At 33.5% G+C, this 24,055-nt stretch overlaps 1 protein-coding gene across 1 annotated transcript in view; it reads right to left on the reverse strand.

The window, feature by feature from the left end:
* The window catches only part of KIF25 (kinesin family member 25), a 99,873-nt gene that overhangs the window by 70,257 nt on the left and 5,561 nt on the right, over positions 1–24,055 (reverse strand). Inside the window, exons 3-4 of the mRNA XM_074265167.1 lie at positions 12,429–12,551; positions 1,239–1,377 (exon numbers count right to left, since the gene is read on the reverse strand). Coding sequence (XP_074121268.1) covers positions 1,239–1,377; positions 12,429–12,551 — 262 coding nt within the window. The remainder of the gene's footprint in view (positions 1–1,238; positions 1,378–12,428; positions 12,552–24,055) is intronic.

Genomic DNA, 24,055 nt, shown 5'->3' on the forward strand with positions numbered 1-24,055 from the left:
TTTAAAGATGTCTGGTATTTTTGTGTCGCACTTGTGCTTTCAGGAGGTAATGAGGAGGTTATTACTAGTCCCTATGACCATACTTCCAACCAATTATGTTGTTCCTTACACCTCAACCAGATGATGTCCTCAACCATATATCATCTACCCTGCATTCTGCCATTGTTCTGCATTCTCCCAAACCTACAAAAGCTGAACTATCCTTTTGCTTGGGGTCTTTGGTATAAATAGAGGCAATATATTGACCCATTTATTGACAGGTAGCAGACACCTGCTAATAAATGTTATCTTACTCAAAGAATTGTCTTCATTTATCCTTTTGTTAAATTTCACTTGCAACACCAGGCTTTATTTCTTTTCTTTGTTTTCCATAAGGGAGTCAAATTTTAATTCAATCTTGGCCACTGGTTTATATGCTCTTAAGCAGTAATTTTATTTCTCTATTCCCTGAGACAATCTGCCAAAGGTTCTGATTTTAGAAATAGTAAGGTCATGTCTAAATTGGCTGATAATGGAAACATTTTTAGAACAGATCCAACCACTTCATTTCTCTAGATCTACAAAACGAGAGGGTTGGACTAGAGATGATTAATAATGTCCTCTTTTAACTGGGAGAGACTTTGAATGTCTTATAATTATAAATACAGACTTTAAAATATTAAAAAAATGTTGGGAAGAGATTCTCTCCAAAATACAATGCATTCATTAGTTTTTACTACTTTCTAAAGTAACAAATCAGGATTCCTTGTGTTACTTTACCATGATTTTAAGGAGAGTGGTGAAAGGAAGGCACATTTTGAAATGTGCAGTATTAAATATAAAACATTATACACACAAGCCCCCCCTAAAATTTAAAACTAAGCAGCCCATTCTCAGATGCCAGAAAATTGCCCAGCTATTTTTCCCTTATCAAAGGGAAAGACCAGTATATTCCTACTGAAATCTACAATGAATTGATCAAGTTCCATTAGCAATGGCTGGAGGGTAGGGTGGAATAGGGAAAAGGAAGGTGGCATCTATAATTTGCTCTATGTTTAGAGCCAACTAATTTGGAAGTCAGGCATGAAAATTAATTACTCAGGTGCAAGTGATTTTTACCTCCTTTACTACCTCCTTTAAACTTTTGAAATCAATATGTTCTAAAAGGAAAATGATTATAATAATGAAGTTACATTCTTCACAGAAATATTTCTTGGTCTCAAGTGACCCAACCTGTATTTGCAGGTAATGAGACTTACACTGCAGATTCTCATTTTCGATCTGTGCTCCTTGAACAGCATCCACTATTTGAGAAAGATAATCTTTGTAATGATGTTGGAAATTTCTCATGAGTAGATAAGAAAAAGACTGAAAATCCTTTAGTTCTTGTTTAAATTTCTATAAATGAGAAGAACACATTCCTAATAATTAATACCATTGTTACTGTTAACCACACTTTTAAAGAAAAATTTTATCTGTGCTTTTTTTTATAAAGTGTCTACTTTCCTGATAAACAATTTCCTATCTTTCAATAGAAGACACCCCCTGAACTAAAATTATTTAAAGTGCTATGTCTTAGAACATCAAATAACAAATAACAGTAGAAAGAAGTTAACATATGGTATTTTTCTGCTGCTACATTGACTTCCTTATGAATTTGGCAACACTTCCAAACCTCTCTGTCAACTTGTCATTAAATGGGGGAAGAAATTCTTATCATTTGCCCAGATTACTTTTTAGAGGCATTTATGATGGATGAATGAGGGGAAAAAATGGAATTTTAATAAAGTTAAAACTATTTGCTATGGACTCAAACATAGTAAAATTTTAAGTACAATTTTTTTTTTCAGAATCCTGACAAATCTCTTAAGAATAAATCATATCAAATAAAACCTCATTCATTGAATTTTAACCTTCACCTTCTCTATACAAAAACAAAATTTTTCTCTATACATAGAGAAGATAAGTAAATAGAGTGAAAGAGAATGCATTGTTATTCAATGGTACAGATTATGGTCCTTGATCATATAAATCTAATAAAATAGTACAGTCATTTTATTTTTCTTATTATTTAATCTATAACATGGAAATCATAAGCTTAAAAGATCAGATTACATACATACATTTATATGGGGGGAAGGCAAAAAATGAAAGGTATGTATAAAGGCAATTTTTTGTGTTAAATTGAATGAGTACTTTAAAATTACCTCATTTTTTTGTCTACAAGAAAATCAATCCCATTATGGTCATTAAAAAGAATTTAATTACTTTTATTATTTATTTTAGAATGTATTCTAGATATTTTTCATATATAGAACAATTTGGGGGTTTTATTATTTAAATTATATTTAAATACTATATAAACTACACCAGATTTTATCCAGAATTTAGACTAAATCTTCATTGTTCTAGAGGATTTATATTCAAGACAGCTAACAATATTACAATTAAGATAGCTCATAGACAAAATCATAAAGGAAATATAGACATGTCTACAAGAAACTGATTAATACAATAAAAATGTGTAATAACTTTATGTGGTTAGAGAGGGCTTAACTCTAGAAGCCAAAAAGGCTTCAGTCAAGAGTAAAGAGGTGAGATTTTAGGAGCATTTTGAATTATGATTGAAACATGTTAGTGTACTAGAATGTTATATGCTATATGTCAGTTTGGAAGGACGTATAAAAGCAGAAATGAGGGGTAAGGGATAACATAAAAGATGTTAAAATAGTGGTTCTCAAAGTATGGTCTATGGACCCCTGGGAATTTGTATATATAGTCAGAACTTTTTTCATAATAATACAATTACATTGTTTGCCTATTAAAATATTCTTTCCTTTTCAAACTGGATTTTCTTCATATGCTTCAACTAAAACAACATATCACAATGGATTGAATGCAAAAGCAGATATGAGAATCCAGGTGTCTGGAGATTAAAGAGATGTTCAAAAATATGTAAAACAATGCCACTGTTCTTAATTTTTTTTGTTGTTTTGGAAAGTGATTATTTTTATGAAAATGATCTTTATGTTAAAATGTCTTATTTACATTATTTGCAAATGAATGGATAAATAGTTTAAATCATCAGTTTTAATTTCTAATATGGTAAATACTGGTAGTTATACATCATACAAACAAAAGTTCTTTGAGTTCCCCAAACACTTTCAGAGTTTACTGGGGTCCTCAATAATTTTTAAGGATGTAAAGAGGTTCTGAGAACAAAACATTTGAGAAAAGCTGCTGTAGGATAAATTAATTTGAGAAGAATAAAGGGTTTGGAATGAAGAAAAAGGAGAAAAAGAAAGCATGATTAAAAAAAAAATCTGTGTACCCTGAAGAAAGCTATAGACTTAGGAATTATTAAGTGCCTTGAGGAAAAGTTGGAAAATATTATGGAAGACACAGAATAACAATTTGATATAAAATATATTTATTATTCTAATACATGGTATTTTTACCATAATCAAAGTATCATCTATGGTGATGATTTTATTGATCAATATTCAGTAGATATATAGAAAGCAAATTTTAAATTATGTACTTTGATCATTTTTCCTACTAATACTGATGGATTTTGCTGACCAAATTATATTTTTACCTGGTCTTCCTTAGCAAAAAAAATAAGATTATTATGGTTACAATATATCAATAAGACAGACATATTATGGAAAATGACCCATAATCTACCCAGGATTCTTGACTTATGATTCCTGTAATCCAATTAGTTCTGGCTAATTATCTGCTTATAAATATATCTTGCTCTTTCTTTTCTGTATTTGAACCGTTGTATAAATAGTTATAGGCACACCAATCTGATTCATTTCAAAGACTTTACCTTAAAATTTTTAAAGAATATTTTTAACACACTGAAGTACTTCATAAAAAAGTAAAGACACTGTTTCCATCCAACTAACTTATAACCTTATTAAGCATGACAGCTCACTAATCACATTTACAGGTGGTGTTTTTGTGGTTGTAACAATAACTACATTTTGAAGTTTTGACGCTAGAAACATTGTTTGGCTATAATGAAAAAGCAAAACAATACCTTGAGCTGAAGGTTTAAAAATAACCTATCACAATTTTTTTTTGGAGAATAGCCAGCAAAAAAATATGGAAACCTAATTTTTCTTCTAATACTATCCCAGAATCTGTCAGGACTTTAAAGGAAAACTTTCCTGTGTAAAGACATACTGTCCTAGCCTTGGTTTTAATAAAACATATAAATGCAACCATTTTTCTAGCATTTAATTTTTTTTTAAAACAAAGACAGATTTGACATTAGCAGAGAAAATTAAATTATTAACTCTAGAGGGAACATATCACCAGAATTGGCTGTAAAACTATTCCGATTCTTAAATGCCTTTACCATTTTTCTTTTTAATTAAGAAGCATCCTAGGTATGGGTCATTTCACAAGCTTTTGTTCTTTAAGTTCTGTAAGTGCTAGGAAAATAGGGACTGAAAGAGGAGATTGCTCTCAATGAGGGAACATTCATAACTAAATTTGAATAAGTTTTTCAACTAGTACCAACCACTAGGCTTTAAAAATAAATCTGATTCAATTCCATTTCGTTTTGCTGTCACAGCAACAAGTCTCTCCTAGATTCATAATATATAGCTTACTTTTCATCTCCTAGAACCTGTTATATCCTTCATCTTTTGCCTCCTCGATGCAACTCAGAACTTCAGCCTCTGACATCAGATCCCCTCTCACTGCCCACTCTCCTCAGGATGTACAAAGCATCTGTGCTCCTACACTTAAAAGAACCTCACTTACCTAGATATTCACTGGACCCTTAAAAGTGAAAGTCTATTTAAAAAGAATAAATTCCCTATGACTCACAAATTCTTATTTTTCCTATCCAAATGTTAAAAGAATCCCTAGCTGCCAAAGCAAAAATCATGCCTGTATCTCTGCCATCACTTTCCAGTCTTTCAAACTTATTCCCCTTAAACTTGACTTTTCAACCATAAGAACCTTTTACTCTTTTTTATTGTAGCTTTTTATTGACCAAACATATACATGGGTAATTTTTCAACATTGACCCTTGCAGTCACTTCTGTTTCAACTTTTCCCTTCCTTCCCTCCATCCCCTCCCCTAGATGGAAGGCAGTGTCATACTCTGCCATCACTTTCCAGTCTTTCAAACTTATTCCCCTTAAACTTGACTTTTCAACCATAAGAACCTTTTACTCTTTTTTATTGTAGCTTTTTATTGACCGAACATATACATGGGTAATTTTTCAACATTGACCCTTGCAGTCACTTCTGTTTCAACTTTTCCCTTCCTTCCCTCCATCCCCTCCCCTAGATGGAAGGCAGTGTCATACTTGTTAAATATGTTAACGAATATCTTAAATATAATATGTGTACATATTTATACAGTTCTTTTATTGCACAAGAAAAATCAGATTTAGAAAGGTAAAAATAACTGGGGAAAAAAACAAAAGTTCAAGCAGTCCACACTCATTTCCCAGTGTTCTTTCACTGGATATAGATGGTTCTGTTCATTACTGATTAATTGGAACTGAATTGGATTCTCTCGTTGCCAAAAAATAGCCACTTCTATCAGAATTGATTCTCACATAGTATTGTTGAAATGTATAATGATCTCCTGCTTCTGCTCATTGCACTTACCATTAGTTCATGTAAATCTTTCCAAGCTTCTCTGTATTCATCCTGCTGTTTATTTCAATAATATTTCATAACTTCATATAACATAATTTATTCAGCCATTCTCCAATTGATGGGTATCCATTCAATTTCCAGTTTCTAGCCACTATGAAAAGGGCTGCCACAAACATTTTCTCTTCTTTAATATCTCTTTGGGATATAAGTCCAGTAGTAACACTGCTGGATCAAAGAGTATGCATAATTTGATAACTTTTTGAACATAGTTCCAAATTGTTCTTCAGAATGGTTGGATCCGTTCACAATTCCACCAACAATGCATCAGCGTCCCAATTTTCCTGCCTCCCTTCCAACATTCATCATTATCATTTCCTTTCATCTTAGCCAATCTGACAGGTATATAGTGGTATCTCAGAGTTGTCTTAATTTTCATTTCTCTGATCATTAATGATTTGTAACACTTTTTCATATGAGTAGAAATAGTTCAATTTCATCATCTGAAAATTATCTGTTCATATCCTTTGACCATTTATCAATTGGAGAATGGCTTGATTTCTTATAAATTAAAGTCAATTCTCTATATATTTTGGAAATGAGGCCTTTATCAGAACCTTGACTGTAAAAAAGTTTTTCCAGTTTATTGCTTCCATTCTAATTTTATCTGCATTCGTTTTGTTTGTACAAAAGCTTTTTAACTTGATATAATTAAAATTTTCTGTTTTGTGATCAATAATGATCTCTAGTTCTTCTTTGGTCACAAATTTCTTCCTCCTCCACAAGTCTAAGAGTCCTGTGTTCTTCTAATTTATATATAATCTCATTCTTTATGCCTAAATCATGAAGCCATTTTGATCTTATCTTGGTGTATGTATGGTGTTAAGTGTGGGTCCATGCCTAGTGTCTGCTATATTAATTTCCATTTTTCCCAGCAGTTGTTGTCAAATAGTGAATTCTTATCCCAAAAGTTGGGTCTTTGGGTTTGTCAAATACTAGATTGCTATAGTTATTGACTATTTTGTCCTGTGAACCTAATCTATTCCATTGATCAACTAGTCTATTTCTTAGCTATTTCAAATGGTTTTGGTGACTGCTGCTTTATAATATAGTTTTAGATCAGGTACAGCTAGGCCACCTTTATTTGATTTTTTTTTTCATTAGTTCCCTTAAATTCTTGACCTTTTGTTCTTTCAGATGAATTTTGTTGTTATTTTTTTCTAGGTCATTAAAATAGTTTCTTGAGGGTCTGATTGGTATAGTACTAAATAAATAGATTAATTTAGGTAATATTGTCATCTTTATTATATTCACTCGGCCTATCCAACAGCACTTAATATTTTTCAACTTATTTAGATATGATTTTATTTGTGTGGAAAGTGTTTTGTAGTTTTGCTCATATAGTTCCTGACTTTCCTTTGGCAGATAGATTCCCAAATATTTTATACTATTGACGGTTATTTTAAATGGAATTTCTCTTTGTATCTCTTGCTGTCGGATTTTGTTAGTGATGTATAAAAATGCTGAAGACTTATGTGGATTTATTTGTATCCTGCAATTTTGCTAAATTTGTGGATTATTTCTAATAGCTTTTTAGTAGAATTTTTGGGGTTCTCTATTATCATATCATCTGCAAAGAGTGATAATTTGGTTTACTCATTGCCTACTCTAATTCCTCTAATCTCTTTCTCAATTCTAGCATTTCTAATACAATATTGAATAGTAATAGTGATAGTGGGCAACCTTGTTTCACTCCTGATCTTACTGGGAAAAGTTCCAGTTTATCACCATTACATATGATGCTTAGTGATGGTTTTAAATAGATGCTACTGACTATTTTAAGGAAAAGTCCATTTATTCCTATACTCTCTGGTGTTCTTAATAGGAATGGATATTAGATTTTATCAAATGCTTTTCCTGTATCTATTGAGATGATCATATGGTTTTTGTTAATTTGGTTATTGATATAGTCAATTATGTTAATAGTTTTCCTAATATTGAACAAGCCCTGCATTCCTAGTATAAATCCTACTTGGTCTTGGTATATTATCCTGGAGATGATTTTCTGTAATCTTTTTTGCTAGTATTTTATTTAAGATTTTTGCATCAATGTTCAATAAGGAGATTGGTCTATAATTTTCTTTCTCTGTTTTTGTCCTACCTAGTTTAGGTTATCAATAACATGTCTGTGTCATAAAAGGAATTTGGTAGGACTCCTTCAATCCCTACTTTTTCAAATAGTTTATATAGCATTGGAGTTAATTGTTCTTAAATGTTTGGTAGACTTTACATGTAAATCCATCTGATCCTGGGGATTTTTTCTTAGGGAGTTGATAATAGCTTGTTCTATTTCTTTTTCTAAAATGGGACTGTTTAACCAATTTGCTTCTTCCTCTGTTAATCTGGGCAAGCTATATTTTTGAAAGTATTCATCCATTTCATTTAAATTATCAAATTTGTTGGCATAAAGTTGGGCAAAGTAACTCCTAATTATTGCTCTAATTTCTTCTTCATTAGTGCAAAGTTTTCCCTTTTCATTTTTAAGACTAACAATTTAATTTTCCTCTTTCCTTTTTCTAATCAAATTTACCAAGGGTTTATCTATTTTGTTTGTTTTAAAAACTTATTTCTATTGTACCTTCTAGAATCCACATCTTACTGTTATCAAACTTCTCTTTATATCACACATTTTCCTCTTGTGTTTACATCTACATTCTGGCATTCACTGAAACCTGGTTGCCCTCAGTTCCCTGCTTATACTTTTTTGTACTTTCCTTAATAGCCCCTGAATACTGATCTTGAAGGAACAGTCAGTATCTTCTTTGCTCCCCCCTAATTTCAAGACCCTTCCTTTCTCAACCATCAGCCAGCAACCTCTCCTTTGAAATTCATTCTAGCCAGATATATTATCAAATCCAGAACATTGTGGCAATTATTTATCAGATAAGGTCATCTTCCCTCATTTTTGAAAGTACATGGCTTAGTCTTCTTTTCCTTCCCAATTCTTGCTCTTACTCTTCATTAATAGTACTACTCCCACACTTTTCTTTGAAGCCTTGCAAACACTGACCTACTCCTGGCAATGCATTTACCAACCTCATCATCAATGTGTACATTCCTGGAAAGTATACTGCTAAGGTGAACTTATCCACAGTATTCAAAACTTTTCCATTTTCTGTAACCAATGGTTTCACATATGGATGGTGTGGTCCTGGCTGATGGAGTATCTGTGGGTTTTTTATTTATTTATTTGTTTATTTATTTTTGCATGTGTATATGTTTATTTTTAAGCCAAAATTAGCACAATCAGCAGAGAATCAATCCAAACCTTCTTGCACCTCAGCTTCAGAGGCTGTATTGAATACACAATCATCTGCAAACAAAAAATCATACACCAACACTCCCTCCACTTTAGTTTTGGCTCATAGACTTTTCAAGTTGAAGAATTTACCATCAGTGCAGTAGTTAACTTTGATACCATGTTTGTTCTCCTTTAAAAGCATTTGACCACAAAGGCTATAAACCTCATACTAAAAAGCATGGGAGCAAGCACACAGCCTTGTTTTATTCCATTGGTGGATGGGAAAACTCAAGAGCATTATATATTGTCCAGAATCTGGACAAGAATGTCATACATTGATATATTATACTTCAGAGCTGTTGTGCTAACCTCATTGTTGTATGTCTGAAACCTGGAAAGTCTACCAGCATCATGCCAGGAAATTGAATCACTTCCATTTGAATTGTCTTAGAAAAATTCTGAAGATCACGTGGCAGAATAAAATACCAGACACTGAGGACCTTTCTTGAACTAAACTGCCAAGCATTCAAACTGTACCGGAGAGAGCACAACTCCATTGAATTGGTCACATTGTTTAAATTCCAAACACTTGCCAAAAAGACTATTTTATGGACAACTCACATGGCAAGGCTCACAAAAAAAGTGACACAAGGATACTTTTCAAGGTCTCTCTCTTAAGAACTTTAGAATTGATTGCAAGACATGGGAGACACTGGTATAGGACGGCTCAGTATGGTGTGCCATTATCAGAGAAGGTACTATGCTCTATGAGCAAAGCAGAATTGAAGTAGCTCAAGAAACATGAGATGCACAAAGTTAGAGAATGTACCCCAAATGTTCATAGGGATCTATTTGTGCCCAACCTGTGGCAGAACATTCTGAGCTCATATTGGTTTGATCAGCCACAGTCAGACACACTAACATGACTCTAACATAATGATATTATTTTAGTCTTCTTTGAGAATGAAGGAAAACAACCAACAATCTAATACAAGGAAATAACATTTGACCTTCCCTCAAACATGCTGGATTTCCAGTGTTTCATACTACTTAACCTCAGCTCCAGAGAAGGATGGTTACATTCTTGATCTCGCCATCACTCACAAATGTGCTACTTTCATGGTGAAGAATTCTCAAATTCTTTTAACATAGCCTCATATTGCTCCATATACCTCATTCCTCTTAAATCTATGTTATTCTATTTATTGTTACCAGTTTTTCCACCTCTAAATACTCTCCTAAGCTATAATCATTGTTTTGACTTCATGTTCTTCTCTTCCCAATCTCACCTTGGCTTAGTCAATTTAATATTATATCATCTTCTTATTTTTGAATCCCTTGTCCCCTTATCCTACTACTATCCATGCCTCAATAAACCCCAATGCTAGATTACTATCACCATTCTAGAGTGACAATATTATATAAAGGAGAGAATAGTGGTTTCCTTTTCTATAAATTGAGGGATCTGGAGATGATTACTTCTAATGTCCCTTCTGGCTTTAAATCTATGATCTATGATCTTCCCCTTCTATTTAACGATCCCCTTATACTCTAAGATCTTCCTACTCAAATACTACTGAATGAAATTAGAGAAATTTACACAATCATATTGACTGGAAATAGGACAAATTTATTTTATCTGAGCTATCAAAAATTTTGTGGCAGTGAAGCAATCTTTTTATTTCTCCCTAATTGATTCATTACATTCCCAACAACAGCTATTCTAAATATTTCTTTGTCTTCTCAAATGTCCTACATTCTTCCCTTCTTTACAAATGTTACCTCAAATTTATTGTGATAATCTAAACCAGTCTTTGTGAGCTTTTTCATTCTCCGCCTACTATGCATTAAAAACATGCCCAAACCCTTTAACACCATCCACTATTATCTCTTTCTTTCCTTGGGTCTCTGATGAAGATGGTCTATTCCTCAACATGTTGCCTAATTCCATCTCCTTCTTTCTCTTCTGACAGAGTGCCTTCATTATCATCTCCCCCTTACTGGTCTATTCCCTGATGAATATAAACACAATTAGGTCTTCCTCACCCTTAAAAACAACTCACTTTACCACATTCTCTTCTTAAGGTATTTTTCAATATCTCTGTCCCATTTTACCATCAAACTTTTAGAAAAATTAGTGAGATAAAATGAGTGTAACACTCACTAGATAACACTCATTACCTCTATTTTTTCTCCTTTCATTCACTTCTTAATCCTTTGTAATGTGGAAATTCTTGTAAATTTGATTCAGTTCTTTATGTATTTTAGAAATAAGTTTATCAGATACACTGGCATTGCTCAAACCTGACAAACCTCATTGCTCAATTGCAAATTCTCTTTCCAAAGTTCCAGTGATCTCTTAATTACCACATCTCATGGCCTTTTCTCAATCTTCATTCTCCTATACCTTTTTATATTATTTGACAGTAGTGACATTCTTTCCCTCTCCATCCCTCCTCCATATTTTTCCTATATGGTTTTTATGACACCACTCTCTCTTGGTTTTTCTACTTCTCTGAGTGGTCCTTCTCAGTCTCCTTTAGCTTGATTATCATGCATATGCACTTCCTAACTATTCGTATATCCCAAGGCTCTATCCTGAATACTCTTCTCTCTATATTTTCTCTCTTAGTGCTATCACTAACTTCCAATGACCATCCATATATATATGTTTACAAATATGTATATATTTGGCTCTAATGTCTCTCCTAAGTTCCAATCCCTCCTTACAACTGCCTGTATAGAATGTTTCAAAGTCTCTCTTGTAGGCATCTCAGATTCATGATGTCTGAAAGTGAACTTATTTTTTCCTCTTCCTCCCAAACCTTCCTGTTTTCCAAATTTCTCCCTTTTTTTTTGAAGGAATAAGTTATCCAGGTTCATAAATTTTATATCATCTTCAATTCCTTATTCCCATATATCCAATCAGTTGCCAAATCTTATCAATTTTACATACACATTTCTCACACCTGTCCCCTCCTCTCTACTCTCAAGGTTACCAGTCTAATTTAGCTCCTCATCACTTCTTATCTGAACTTTTAATTGGCCCCCCTGCCTCAAGTCTCTCCTTTTCCCACATGACATCCATTCAATTTCTTACCACTACAAAAAGAGTTGTTACAAACATTTTTGCACATGTGGTTTTATGATTTCCTTGGGATACAGACCCAGTAATGGCACTGCCGGATCAAAGGGTATGAACAGTTTTATAGCCTTTTGGGAACAGTTCCAAACTGTTCTCTACTTCAAGGCTAATCTCAAGCAACAAATCCTAAAAGATCTTTCTTGATCCCCTCCAGTCCTTCCTCCACAAATACCTCATATTTGTTTGTCCAAACTTAATATAATAATTACTATTTGTATATGTGTAGAGATACATCAGTATGTCCATGCATATATATATATATATATGTACATATATGCAAATATACACACATAGTTTTATTTGTTTACATAGATTATTTACATATAAAATGTATTATGTAAACAACACCTTTGCCTTGTGACTAAGTTTTCTTACCTGTACTGTCTGGTAGATCTGGGTTAGGTTTGAGTATGTATTTCTTCTCAAGTGTTGTTCTTCCTTATAAAGAGAGCAGAGTTGCATAGTCTTACTATTGCTTCTCCCAATTATTCCATGGCACTTTTAAGAGAAAAAAAAAACACACCTTATTTTAACATTTTAAAAAATTATAACTTTAGGAAGAAGGGTTCACCACAATACCTGGAGGTAATGATGGGGGATATTATATCAAAAAAAATGTTGAAGATGTATATGGAGCAGAGAGAGAAGAAAAGTCATTATTAAACTTATTTCTTTACATCTATTTCATTTGCTAAAGGAAATACATGTTTAAACAAACACAGTTTATGGCAATGACTTGTTACATGGACTTTTGGTAGGAAGCTTTAGCAGAATAACTGAAGTCCCTTTTCACTACGGAATCATACTTCTTTGATAAACTTGTCATGTTTCCCAGATTCCTCACCTGTTTTTTCTTTCTAACTCTCCACTATGCACTGGTGACAGTACTATTGTTTTTGCCTTTGTTAATATTTGTTCTTCATCATGATTCTCTCTATGATTTCTTCATTATTTCGTAGGACTACACTTTTAAAATTTATGTTACTCTGACCCTCACACCTTTTACAAATCATATTTATTTGAATGATACACTCTTTCAGAACCATATTTCAGAGATAACTAGGAGATGCAGTGAATAGGGGACAGACCTGCAGACAGAAGACTTAAATTCAAATATGATTTCAGAAACCTATACACTATATAATCTTCAACAAGTTATATAATATGTCTGCCTTAATTTCAACTGTAAAATGGGGATTATATTTAGAGATAGATTAGGTTCCTATCCCAGGATTGTTGTGAAAATCAAATTAGATAATTTTTGTACAACATTTACCATAATTCTTGGTCCATACAAGGTACATACTCGTCCTCCCCATATTTTACTAATGAGCTCTATGGGCAAGTATTAATATTTGTAATAGTTGCTTATCCACTTTATTTTCCACTGCAGATAACTAAGGTTTTTTGTTTGTTTGTTTCTTTTTTAATATAGCTTTTTATTTACAAAATATATGCATGGATAATTTTTTCAGCATTGACCCTTGCAAAACCTTCTGTTCCAATTTTTCCACTCCTTCCCCAATCCCCTTCTCTAGATGGCAGGTAGCCCAACACATATTAAATATGTTAAAGTATATGTTAAATATAATATGTGTATACATATCCATACAGTTATTTTGCTGCACAAGAAAAATTAGACTTAGAAATAAGGTAAAAATAACCTGAGAAGGAAATCAAAAATGCAATTGTACAAAAACAGAGGGAGTGGAAATGTGATGTTATGGTTCATATTTATTTCTCATAGTTTTTTCTCTGGGTATAGCTGGTTCTCTTTATTATTGCACAAATGGAACTGATTTGGTTCATCTCACTGTTGAAGAGAGCCACGTCCATCAGAATTGATCATCATATAGTATTGTTATTGAAGTATATAATTATCTCCTGGTCCTGCTCATTTCACTCAGCATCACTTCATGTAAGTCTCTCCAAGCCTTTCTGAAATCATCCTCTTGGTCATTTCTTACAGAACAATAATATTCCATAACATTCATATACCACAACTTATTCAGACATTCTCCAATTGATGAACATCCATTCAATTTCCAGTTTCTAGCCATTACAAAGAGGGCTGCGACAAACATTCTTGAACATACAGGTCCCTTTTCCTTCTTTAAGATCTCTTTGGGATATAAGCCCAACAGTAACACTGCTGGATCAAAGGGTATGTACAGTTTGATAACTTTGTGAGCATAGTTCCAAATTGCTCTCCAGAATGGGTAGATTCATTCACAACTCCACCAACAATGTACCAATGACCCAGTTTTCCCACATCCCCTTCTATATTCAGCGTTATCTTTTCTTGTCATCCTAGCCAATCTAACAGGTGTGTAGTGGTATCTCAGAGTTGTCTTAATTTTGTTTGCTTTGTTTTTTTGTTGTTGTTGTTGTTTGTTTTTTTCCTGAGACAATTGGAATTAGGCGACTTGCTTTCACACAGTTAGGACATATTAAGTGCCTGAGACCAGATTTGAAGTCCTCCTGACTTCAGGGCTGGTGTTCTAACCACTCTACAGCACCTAGCTGCCCTAGAGTAAGGTTTTTTTTTTTGAGAGTCCAAAAATTTCATTGAAAGGACCTTGTATGGTTCCAGACCTCAAGTTTACTGGATACTAGCTCATTAAAACATTTTTTTAACCTGACGATGTCAGTACAAACTAAACTAACTTACTGATTATTTATATTTATATTGGCTTCAACACCTAAAGTAACACAAAATGATTTTAATTACCTCCTCTGAGTTGCCAACCAAATTCTTTATCCATTCATTCTCATTTACTTATACTCAAAGTTTTATAATTATTGTATATATTCTAGACTTCTAAATCTGCTTTTTTTCCCCCCCTCATTTTGCCTTATTTCAAATGATCATTTTTGTAATCCTCATACTTGTTCACTTTAATTCCATTCTGCTATTCTACTTATTAAGCCGGGTATGTTTCCAGTTTTTTTTTTTTTTTTTTTTTTTTTTTTTTTAACAATTATATATAATGTTGCTATGGAAATTTTTGAATAGATAAACTTTTTCTTTTTTATTTAGGAAAACATTTTCAGAGTATATTTTCATTAAGGGATTATTGGGCTATAAACAGTATTGCTAATAAACTTTTGTTTCTTATTGCCAGATTGCTTACTGTGGGGTCCAAAAATATCTAATCTGTAAGAAAAACCACTGAGGCAGAACTCCAAACAATTAATCATTTTCCTCATGGTCTGAGATGTCCACTGATCCCTAGTGCCTTTTATAGGGCTTGATACTTATACACACTAAAGAGGCAAAATAAAATGGATCTTACAGGAGGGCCAGAAATAATGCATCAGCAAGATGGTAATAGGACAAAAAAGGTAAAGGTTATCTTGCCTTACTAAGTGGTCTTCAGATGGTTTTGTCTTCATGTTGGGCAAAAGAGGATACTCCAGAGGTACAAAAATAAGTAGGGGATTTTCCTTATAACATCAACTTATCTCACCCATGTTACATATGGTTACCAACATTCTTATGATTAGGCAAGTAAACTTTATAATGAGTAAAAAAAAAAAAAAAAAAAAGTAGTGAATATTGAATTTTGTAGGTTCAAAGATGGAGCCTAATATGAGAAATAAGATCTCTAAGGAAAGTAACTTTTCTTGAATAATTCTAAATTGATATTCAAATTGTTGGATCCTTCCAAGTTGCACCAATAATATACTAGAATGCCTATATTTACATTTTCATCTGCTGCAATAATGACAACTAACATCTTTTTTTAATAGCTCTATAATTTTTGTTGAAGTTTATCTCGTCTTTTAAAAATAAAAAAAATATTGATTTTTTTTGTCTTTACAACTACATTATCTGTAATAATTGGATCAATTCAATTCAACAGTTATAACAATGGTATATACTGTATCATAATACCTCTAATACTGAATAGTCCTATCTATTGTCAACTTTACCAAATTGTTTGGTGTGAGGTGAAAACAGAGTTATTTTGATTTTCATTACTTTTATTGTTAGTGATTTGGAGGAATTTTATATAGTTGTTAATAATCCATATTTTTTCTATTATAAGTTATTTTATGAAGATTTTTTGCAGCAGATAATTATCAGCAAAGTGACAAAATTCAGAGTTCAAAATTGTCAAGTATCGACTTAGCACTTAGTAAGAACCTAACATCTCCCCCTTTCTTTTGATTTAGAACATAGGATAGTCATGACCTTGAAACATAAATCCATCAATATGGGAGGCATTACACATAATTACTTAGATTACATAAACACATAGTAACATAGTAACATAACACATGCTAGAAGTATGTAACAAATAACATGGTCATCTAGTCATATCTGAAAAAGAATTTCTACTACAACAATTATAAATGGGCAGCTAGCCTCTGTCTAAAGTCCTCCAATGAGGAAGAACCCAGGCAGCCCATCCCAAATTTGCACAGCACTAATTCTTAGAAAGCTCCACCCCCCTACCCCCACTCCCAGCCTTGTACTGTTATGGTTTTTCTTGGAGGCAATTGGAGTTAAATGACTTGTCCAGCTAGGAAACGTCTGAGTCAGAATTTGTTCCAAAGTCCTCCTGACTTAGGGCCAGTCCTCTATCCATCTAGCTGCCCAAAAACTTCTTTTTAAGCATCAAGATTAAACTTTCTTCTTTGCAACTTTCACTCATTGTTCCTAGATCTTTGACTTTCTTCTTGGATCAAGCAAAATAACTCTCATATACTTTCCAGAGGCTGCCCTCTGAATACTTGAAGATGTCTATAGTTCTCTTCTTTGCATTCAAAGGAATGGTTTATCTTCAATTTAACTGTATCTTTCCTAAACTCTGGTACCCTGAATTGAACAAATACTGCAGACATGATATGACCTGGACAAAGTACAGCAGAAGTATCACAAAATTCATAAAACTTTGCCTTTATCACTGTAATCCCAAAATTTCATTAGCATTTTGAGAGGATGGTGGCATATCATAGTTTGTCCATATCAAGGTCACAGTTCAATAAACTCCCAGATCTTTTCCCAGAAAAAGATTTGCTACCAAACTGTAATCAGTCATAGTAGTATTGAATGAGAGATATAAAGAATAAAGCTTGCCTCGATTGACTATTGAATGTTATTGTTATTTTTTAACTTCATGGACACTTTGAATTCAGCTGGCCTTTAAGGTTTTGTCAAACAAAATGTCAACCTCACATGATGTCAGAGGAACCCAAAGGTGATGACCTCAAGATGCAACAAAAACCATAAATCTTAAAATACAACAGTGTAGAAATTTATTTTTTTGATTCCCTCCCTCCCCTTCCCTCTCGTTCTCTCTTCTCCCATTCCTCCCTTTGTCTCTCTCTGTCTCTGAATCCCTTTCTCCCAACGTCTCCCCTTCCCCCCTCTCCTTTCCTTCCTCCTCTCCTCTTTTCCTTCCCTTCCTTTAAAAGTGTTTTCAAAAGGTTTAAAGTATTTTCTTTCTTTTAAAAAAAAAATTCAAATGGGAGCATGATGGAGAGATGGTAAAAGGAGAGATAATGGTACAGCAGTCCCCCAAAAGGAAGATAATTGAAGCATTTTTTTTTTTAATGGACAGAAGACAACAGATAGAAGACCAGGATTAAAATAAAATAGATCAGCTTTGGAAGTTACATATTGAATTTATTAAATACTTAAAAAGAAAAGCAAATGATATCTTTGGGTAACAGATATTTATGTTTTCACACAAAATCCTTTTGTTGTTGTTTTACTTGTTATCTATCCCTAATGCAATTTTATTTGGTGTTAAATTTAGAATATATTTTTTTTTAAATGTCCCACATATGTGATAAGCTCTTACACGATTCCATGATACATGTGATAAAAGACATAATTTTTTTCAACAGTTGAATTTTAAGATTAAGTGAAATGTTGAATCAGATGTTCACTCTGCTCACTAAAAGTAGTGACTAGTGTCATTAACAGAAAATTTCTAAGGATATTTCGATAGCCAAGTTATGTTATACATGACTTTCTAAGAAAGGGGAGGAAATCCTCCCTATTAGAAAAGGTTAGAGAGGAAAGGGAAATGAAGACATACTTTCCAATGGCCTACAATTGGAATTTCCTAGAGAAAAATGCATCTTTAAAGGAAATATGCTTACCATTTTAATCCCTCCAATAAAGGTGGCCAGAAAAGAAAATAGCTGCAGAAAACCTTTTCCAAAATTCTGCAGGACAGCTGGACCTCCATGTATTGTTGTTTTTTGTGTGTTTTTTTTTTTTTTTTTTTTAGAGAGAGTTATGGCAACATTTGCCTTACTTGAAAGAAAAAATATATATATTTTCCACTGTTGATAGCAGTACCATGTAAATGGCAGTCTCTTAATGAATAGCAGCCTGAATTCTGTTTATTCTGGCTCAACAATCCACTGATATGTTTCTTATCCTTTCCTGTGTTCCCAAACACAATTTCATTTGCTATTTAATTTACTTCACACATTATTTATATACAATACACGATGAATTGATATGATTTGCAAGTTTAATTAAGATGGGAAGCCTACTAGACAAGAAGTCTTATCCCAGATCTTTATTTCTATGACCACAAGTAAATTGTCTGACTTGTTTCCTGATTCCCCATCTGTCAAAAAGGATTAGGGATGATGTTTATCTCAAACAGATGTGATGAGAAGTGAAATAATACATGAAGTCCTTAGAAAGAACAGGTTTCAGAATTCAAGGCATCCCTTTCATTGTGTCAGAATAACAGCAAATAGGCAGGGCAATAATGGCACTTCTAGTGACAAGAATGAAAATAAACCAGAAAGTAATTTTATCTAATTCAATTCATTTACTTTGAAGGTCATCCTAAAGCCATAGATTTAATTTCAGTTGACACCTTGAAAGTACCAAAAGTAATCTGATATTTGAGAAATGAATGCTATCAAAAAGAGCAGAGAAGAAAATAGAGGGAGAATTCTGATACCTTTCCTACCATTACAGAATGTTCTTTCAATGCTCACTTCAACAGCTAAGTGACAGATTAGATATTGGTAGAGGGCAATTTATATTTCTTTGAATCACTTGGTAAAAGGTAAGGAAGTTTTGTAGTTTCACTATCATTGTCTAAGGCTGTCACCTTTTTCTTCCTTAAAAATAGAGGATTGAATATATTGTCCACTAGTGTTATTCTTTACTTTTCTTAAATCATCATAAGTATTTTTCTTTGCACTCTATCTATAGTCCCTTGCATATGAAAGCAATTAATATATTCTTACTGAATTCTAATCCCCAATAAACACAGTAAGTTTTGTTTATTTAACTACCACACTGATCTTCTACCCTGTTTCAATAAAAAGGTTGTAATTATATTAAGCTATGGAATATAGAAGTCACTGTTGTTATTTGTTCTTTATTTGCTTGTCATTAGTAAAAATACCAATTGCATATGGAGTGATGTCTTAACTTGTGTGTGAATTAGACTTAAGTGAGGCAGAGTTGCATAAAGTTGTCAGCTTCATTTTCTCTTCCTGGGTCATTGAAGTCCAGCGGCAAGACAAAAGTCAAAATAACTGTCAATGGCCTAGGATGTAGTGAATGACCTTGGCATCTTCCATTTCCAATCAAGCCCTAAAGCCTTCTACACCACCTGCATTATCTGCTTTCATGGCCATTGGAATGATTTGTTGTAACTTGCCCATTCTGCTAGGTGAAGTCTTGAACCCTTAGCTCACCTATGGGTTTTTGACCTGTCAGTTAACTCTCAACTTGTTTAGCCCATCTGCTAAGAAAGTTTTACTGGGTTGTGGCTGTTGTACATGCTATAACTTCTAGGAGTGATAGGTGAGAATTTGGTACTAGGTGGACACCAAAAAAGGACTCAGTGAACTGTGCTATTCCTCCTTGAATATCCCCACACAACTCCATATAGTCACTGCAAATATACTAAAAGGAAAGGAGTAATTAAAAAGGGCCACTAAGATGATTGACTCTGAAGAACAAGACCCTTTTCAACAGTGAGGTGATTCAGGGCAATTCCAATAGACTTGTAATGGAGAGAGCCATCTGCATCCAGAAAGAAGACTATGGGGACTGAATGTGAATGACAAACATAGTATTTTCACTTTTTTGGTTGTTGTTTGCTTGCTTTTTTTTTTTTCTTTCTCATTCCCTCCTTTTGATATGATTTTTCTTTTGCAGCATGATACATAAATGTAGAAATATTTATAGAAGAATTGCACATGTTTAACTTAGATTATTTGCTGTCTAGGAGAGGGAGCAGGGGGAAGGGAGGAAGAAAGATTTGGAACACCAAGTTCTGCAAGGGTGAATGTTGAAACTATCTTTGCATTTATTTTGAAAATAAAAAAAAAACTATTATAAAAATAACAAAGTAAAATCATACCTTCAAAAAATAGAAATAAAATTAAATTTAAAAAGAGCCACTAATTAATTGTTTGGAAAGCCTATTCATATATGATTGGAAGGAGTATTGAAAAAGCAAGTTGAATGAAGAAAAATTATAAAAGGACATTCAGAATTTGGAGAGATTCGATTTTTCAGTTACCAGGATTAGCAACTATTATATACTAGGTATTTCATTGCATGGAATCATACTTGTAGAATCAAAGGATTTTAGTGTCATAAGGACCTTAAATAATGTCTAGTTGAATTTGTTTATTTCATAGATAAAGAAATAGAAAGAAAATATGATTCCCTCAAAGAATTTACAGTTTCCCTAGGGAGACAGATCATAGGATTAGAGGAATTAGTGCTAGAAGGGGTCTTAGAACTCATTCAGTACAACTCCTTCATGTTTCAGATAAGGAAATTGAGGTCTACAGAGGTAGGTAATAACACTGATAGGTATAGAGATAGGTAATAGTACTGGGCTTGAAATCAGGTTGACCTGAATTGAAATCCTACCTCATATACTTATTAATTAACTATATGACTCTGGAAAACTTATCTAATTTCTCTCAACCTCAGTGTACTTATTTATAAAACAGAAATAATAATAGCACATACCTACCAAGATGGGTGTGAGCATCAGATGCAATAAACTGTGTAAAGCATTTTGCAAAACTTAAAGCTTTGTACAAATGAGATGATGATGATGATGATGTGACTTGGTTAAAGTCTCTTGGGCATTAAATAGTCCTTCTGGAATAGGCTTTCTATTAAGAAAATCTTACTGTCTAAAAGTGAATGAACTACCCCTAGAGGTGATAGATCCCTACACATTAGAGGTCTTCAAGTAGAAGCTGCACAATCACTTGTTGGGTATATCATGGAAAAGTTTCCTTTTATATAGGTATTAAACTGGATAGCTCTTGAAATGCCTCCCACTTCTCAAATTCTGAGATTCTGCAGTGTCTACGCCTCGGTAGGTGATTGTAATACTGGTTAGAGAGCTTAAAATATCATGTTCATTTCTGGAATTGAAATCTTCATGGGAACATTTTTTTCCTAGTTTATTTTTTTATTGTAGCTTTTTATTTACAAGATATATGCATGGGTAATTTTTCAGCATTGACAACTGGAAAACTTTTTGTTCCAATTTTTCCCCTTCTTCCCCCCACCTCTTCCCTCAGATGGCAGGTTGACTAATACATGTTAAATATGTTAAAGTATATGTTAAATACAATATATGTATACATGTCCATACAGTTATTTTGCTGCACAAGAAGAATCCGACTTTGAAATTACAATTTACAAATGTACAATTAGCCTGTGAAGGAAATCAAAAATTCAGGTGGACAAAAATAGAAGGATTGGGAATTCTATGTTGTGATTATAGTCATCTCCCAGAGTTTTTTTGCTGGGTGTAGCTGGTTCAGTTCATTACTGCTATTAGAACTGATTTGGTTCATCTCATTGTTGGAGAGGGCCACGTTCATCAGAATTGATCATTATATAGTATTGTTGTGGAAGTACATAATGATCTCCTGGTCCTGCTCATTTCATTCAGCATCGGTTCATGTAAGTCTCTCCAGGCCTTTCTGAAATCATCCTGTTGGTCATTTCTTACAGAACAATAATATTCCATAATATTCATATACCACAATTTATTTAGCCATTCTTCAATTGATGGGCATCCACTCAGTTTCCAGTTTCTTGCCACTACAAAGAGGGCTGCCACAAACATTCTGGCACATACAGGTCCCTTTCCCTTCTTTAAGATCTCTTTGGAATATAAGCCCAGTAGTAACACTGCTGGGTCAAAGGGTATGCACAATTTGATAACTTTTTGAGCATAGTTCCAAATTGCTCTCCAGAATGGCTGGATGTGTTCACAATTCCACCAACAATGTATCAGTGTCCCAGTTTTCCCACATCCCCTCCAACATTCTGCATTATCTTTCCCTGTCATTCTAGCCAATCTGACAGGTGTGTAGTGGTATGTCAGAGTTGTCTTAATTTGCATTTCTCTGATTAATAATGACTTGGAGCATCCTTTCATATGGCTAGAAATAGTTTTAATTTCTTCATCCGAGAATTGTCTGTTCATATCCTTTGACCATTTATCAATTGGAGAATGGCTAGATTTCTTATAGAGTCAATTCTCTATGTATTTTGGAAATGAGGCCTTTATCAGAACCTTTGACTGTAAAAATGTTTTCCCTTCTATTCTTGTCTGCATTAGTTTTGTTTGTACAAAAACTTTTCAATTTGATATAATCAAAATTTTCTATTTTGTGATCAATAAAGATCTCTAGTTCTTCTTTGGTCATAAATTCCTTCCTCCTCCACAGGTCCAAGAGGTGAACTATCCTATGTTCTTCTAATTTATTTATTTATCTATCTAATTTACAATCTATCTAATTTATAATCATGAGAACATTTTTAAGACTGAGAGTATCTAAGAGAAACAGAATTATGGAAGGTCTTTAGATCATGCTCTTTTGGTTGGTTAAAGAAAATGGGGATACTTGACTAGGAGACGACTTAGGAAGGATATAAAAGCTATCTTAATGTATTATACTCTGGAAACTCTTTCAGTGCTATTTGGTTCCAGAAAGCAGAACTTGGAGAATTTGGGGAAGTGCCCAACAAGGTAGCCTTGAGCTTGATGTAAGGAAGAGCTCAAGAGGAAAAGCTATCACAAAGTAGAGCAGAATGGGGTAATGTGTTCTGTCTCATTTGAAATTAAACAGCTGTCAGGTATTGTGTAAAAATAATTTTTGTTTAAGTATGGGTGGAACCAGGTATCATCTAAGATCAGTCACTTTATCAATCAACAATTGTCAAGAGATTACTATGTTCCAGGCAATGTGCTAAATATTAGGGATATCTCAAGGAATGCACAATCTAATGAGGGTGACAACATGTAAACAACGATGTGCAAACAAAATGTAGACAGGATACATGAGAAATAATCAAGAGAGAGGAAGAGGAGGAGGAATAGGCTACCTATATAACATGAAAATTTAGCTGAAATTTGAAGAAAGCTCAGGATGCCAGGAGGTGGAGATAAGAAGACTGGAGAGATGGGGAGGCTGGGGGTTGGATCTTAACTTTAGGAAGACCACTTTGGTAGCTGAATGGAAGATGGACTAGAGGAGGGAGAGACTAGAGTCTCTCCCAGCAGACTATTGCCATGGACCAGGACTGAGATAATAAGGGGCTGCACCAGAGTGGCGGCAATATGAAATAAGAGAAAGGGGCATATTTGAAAGATATTGAAAAAGTAAAATCAACAAGCTTTGGAAACTGTTTGGTATTAACATTTGAAATATAATGAGGAGTTGAGGATGACAAGTAGGTTTCAAGACTGGAGGTCTTAGGATTCACTCTATTTTCTTAGCAGGTATGGAGGCAATGGCAGAGAGCGGGTTAACAAAAGGAGGGATGTTGATAGAAGTGAGTTTGGATTTTCAGATACAATTTGGGTTTATTCTAGTCTAACTACAAACTACATGTCTTGAATGTCATGAATCTTCTGAGGATTAAAGATTGAATCTGGGGCAAGTGAACATTTTTGAGGCAACAATGAAAGTCTATAAGACTGGAGTAAACATGTTTCTTCTGATGTTTGGAGTCATTT

Source organism: Sminthopsis crassicaudata, chromosome 4 (assembly GCF_048593235.1).
Source record: "Sminthopsis crassicaudata isolate SCR6 chromosome 4, ASM4859323v1, whole genome shotgun sequence".
Taxonomy (NCBI): Eukaryota; Metazoa; Chordata; class Mammalia; order Dasyuromorphia; family Dasyuridae; genus Sminthopsis; species Sminthopsis crassicaudata.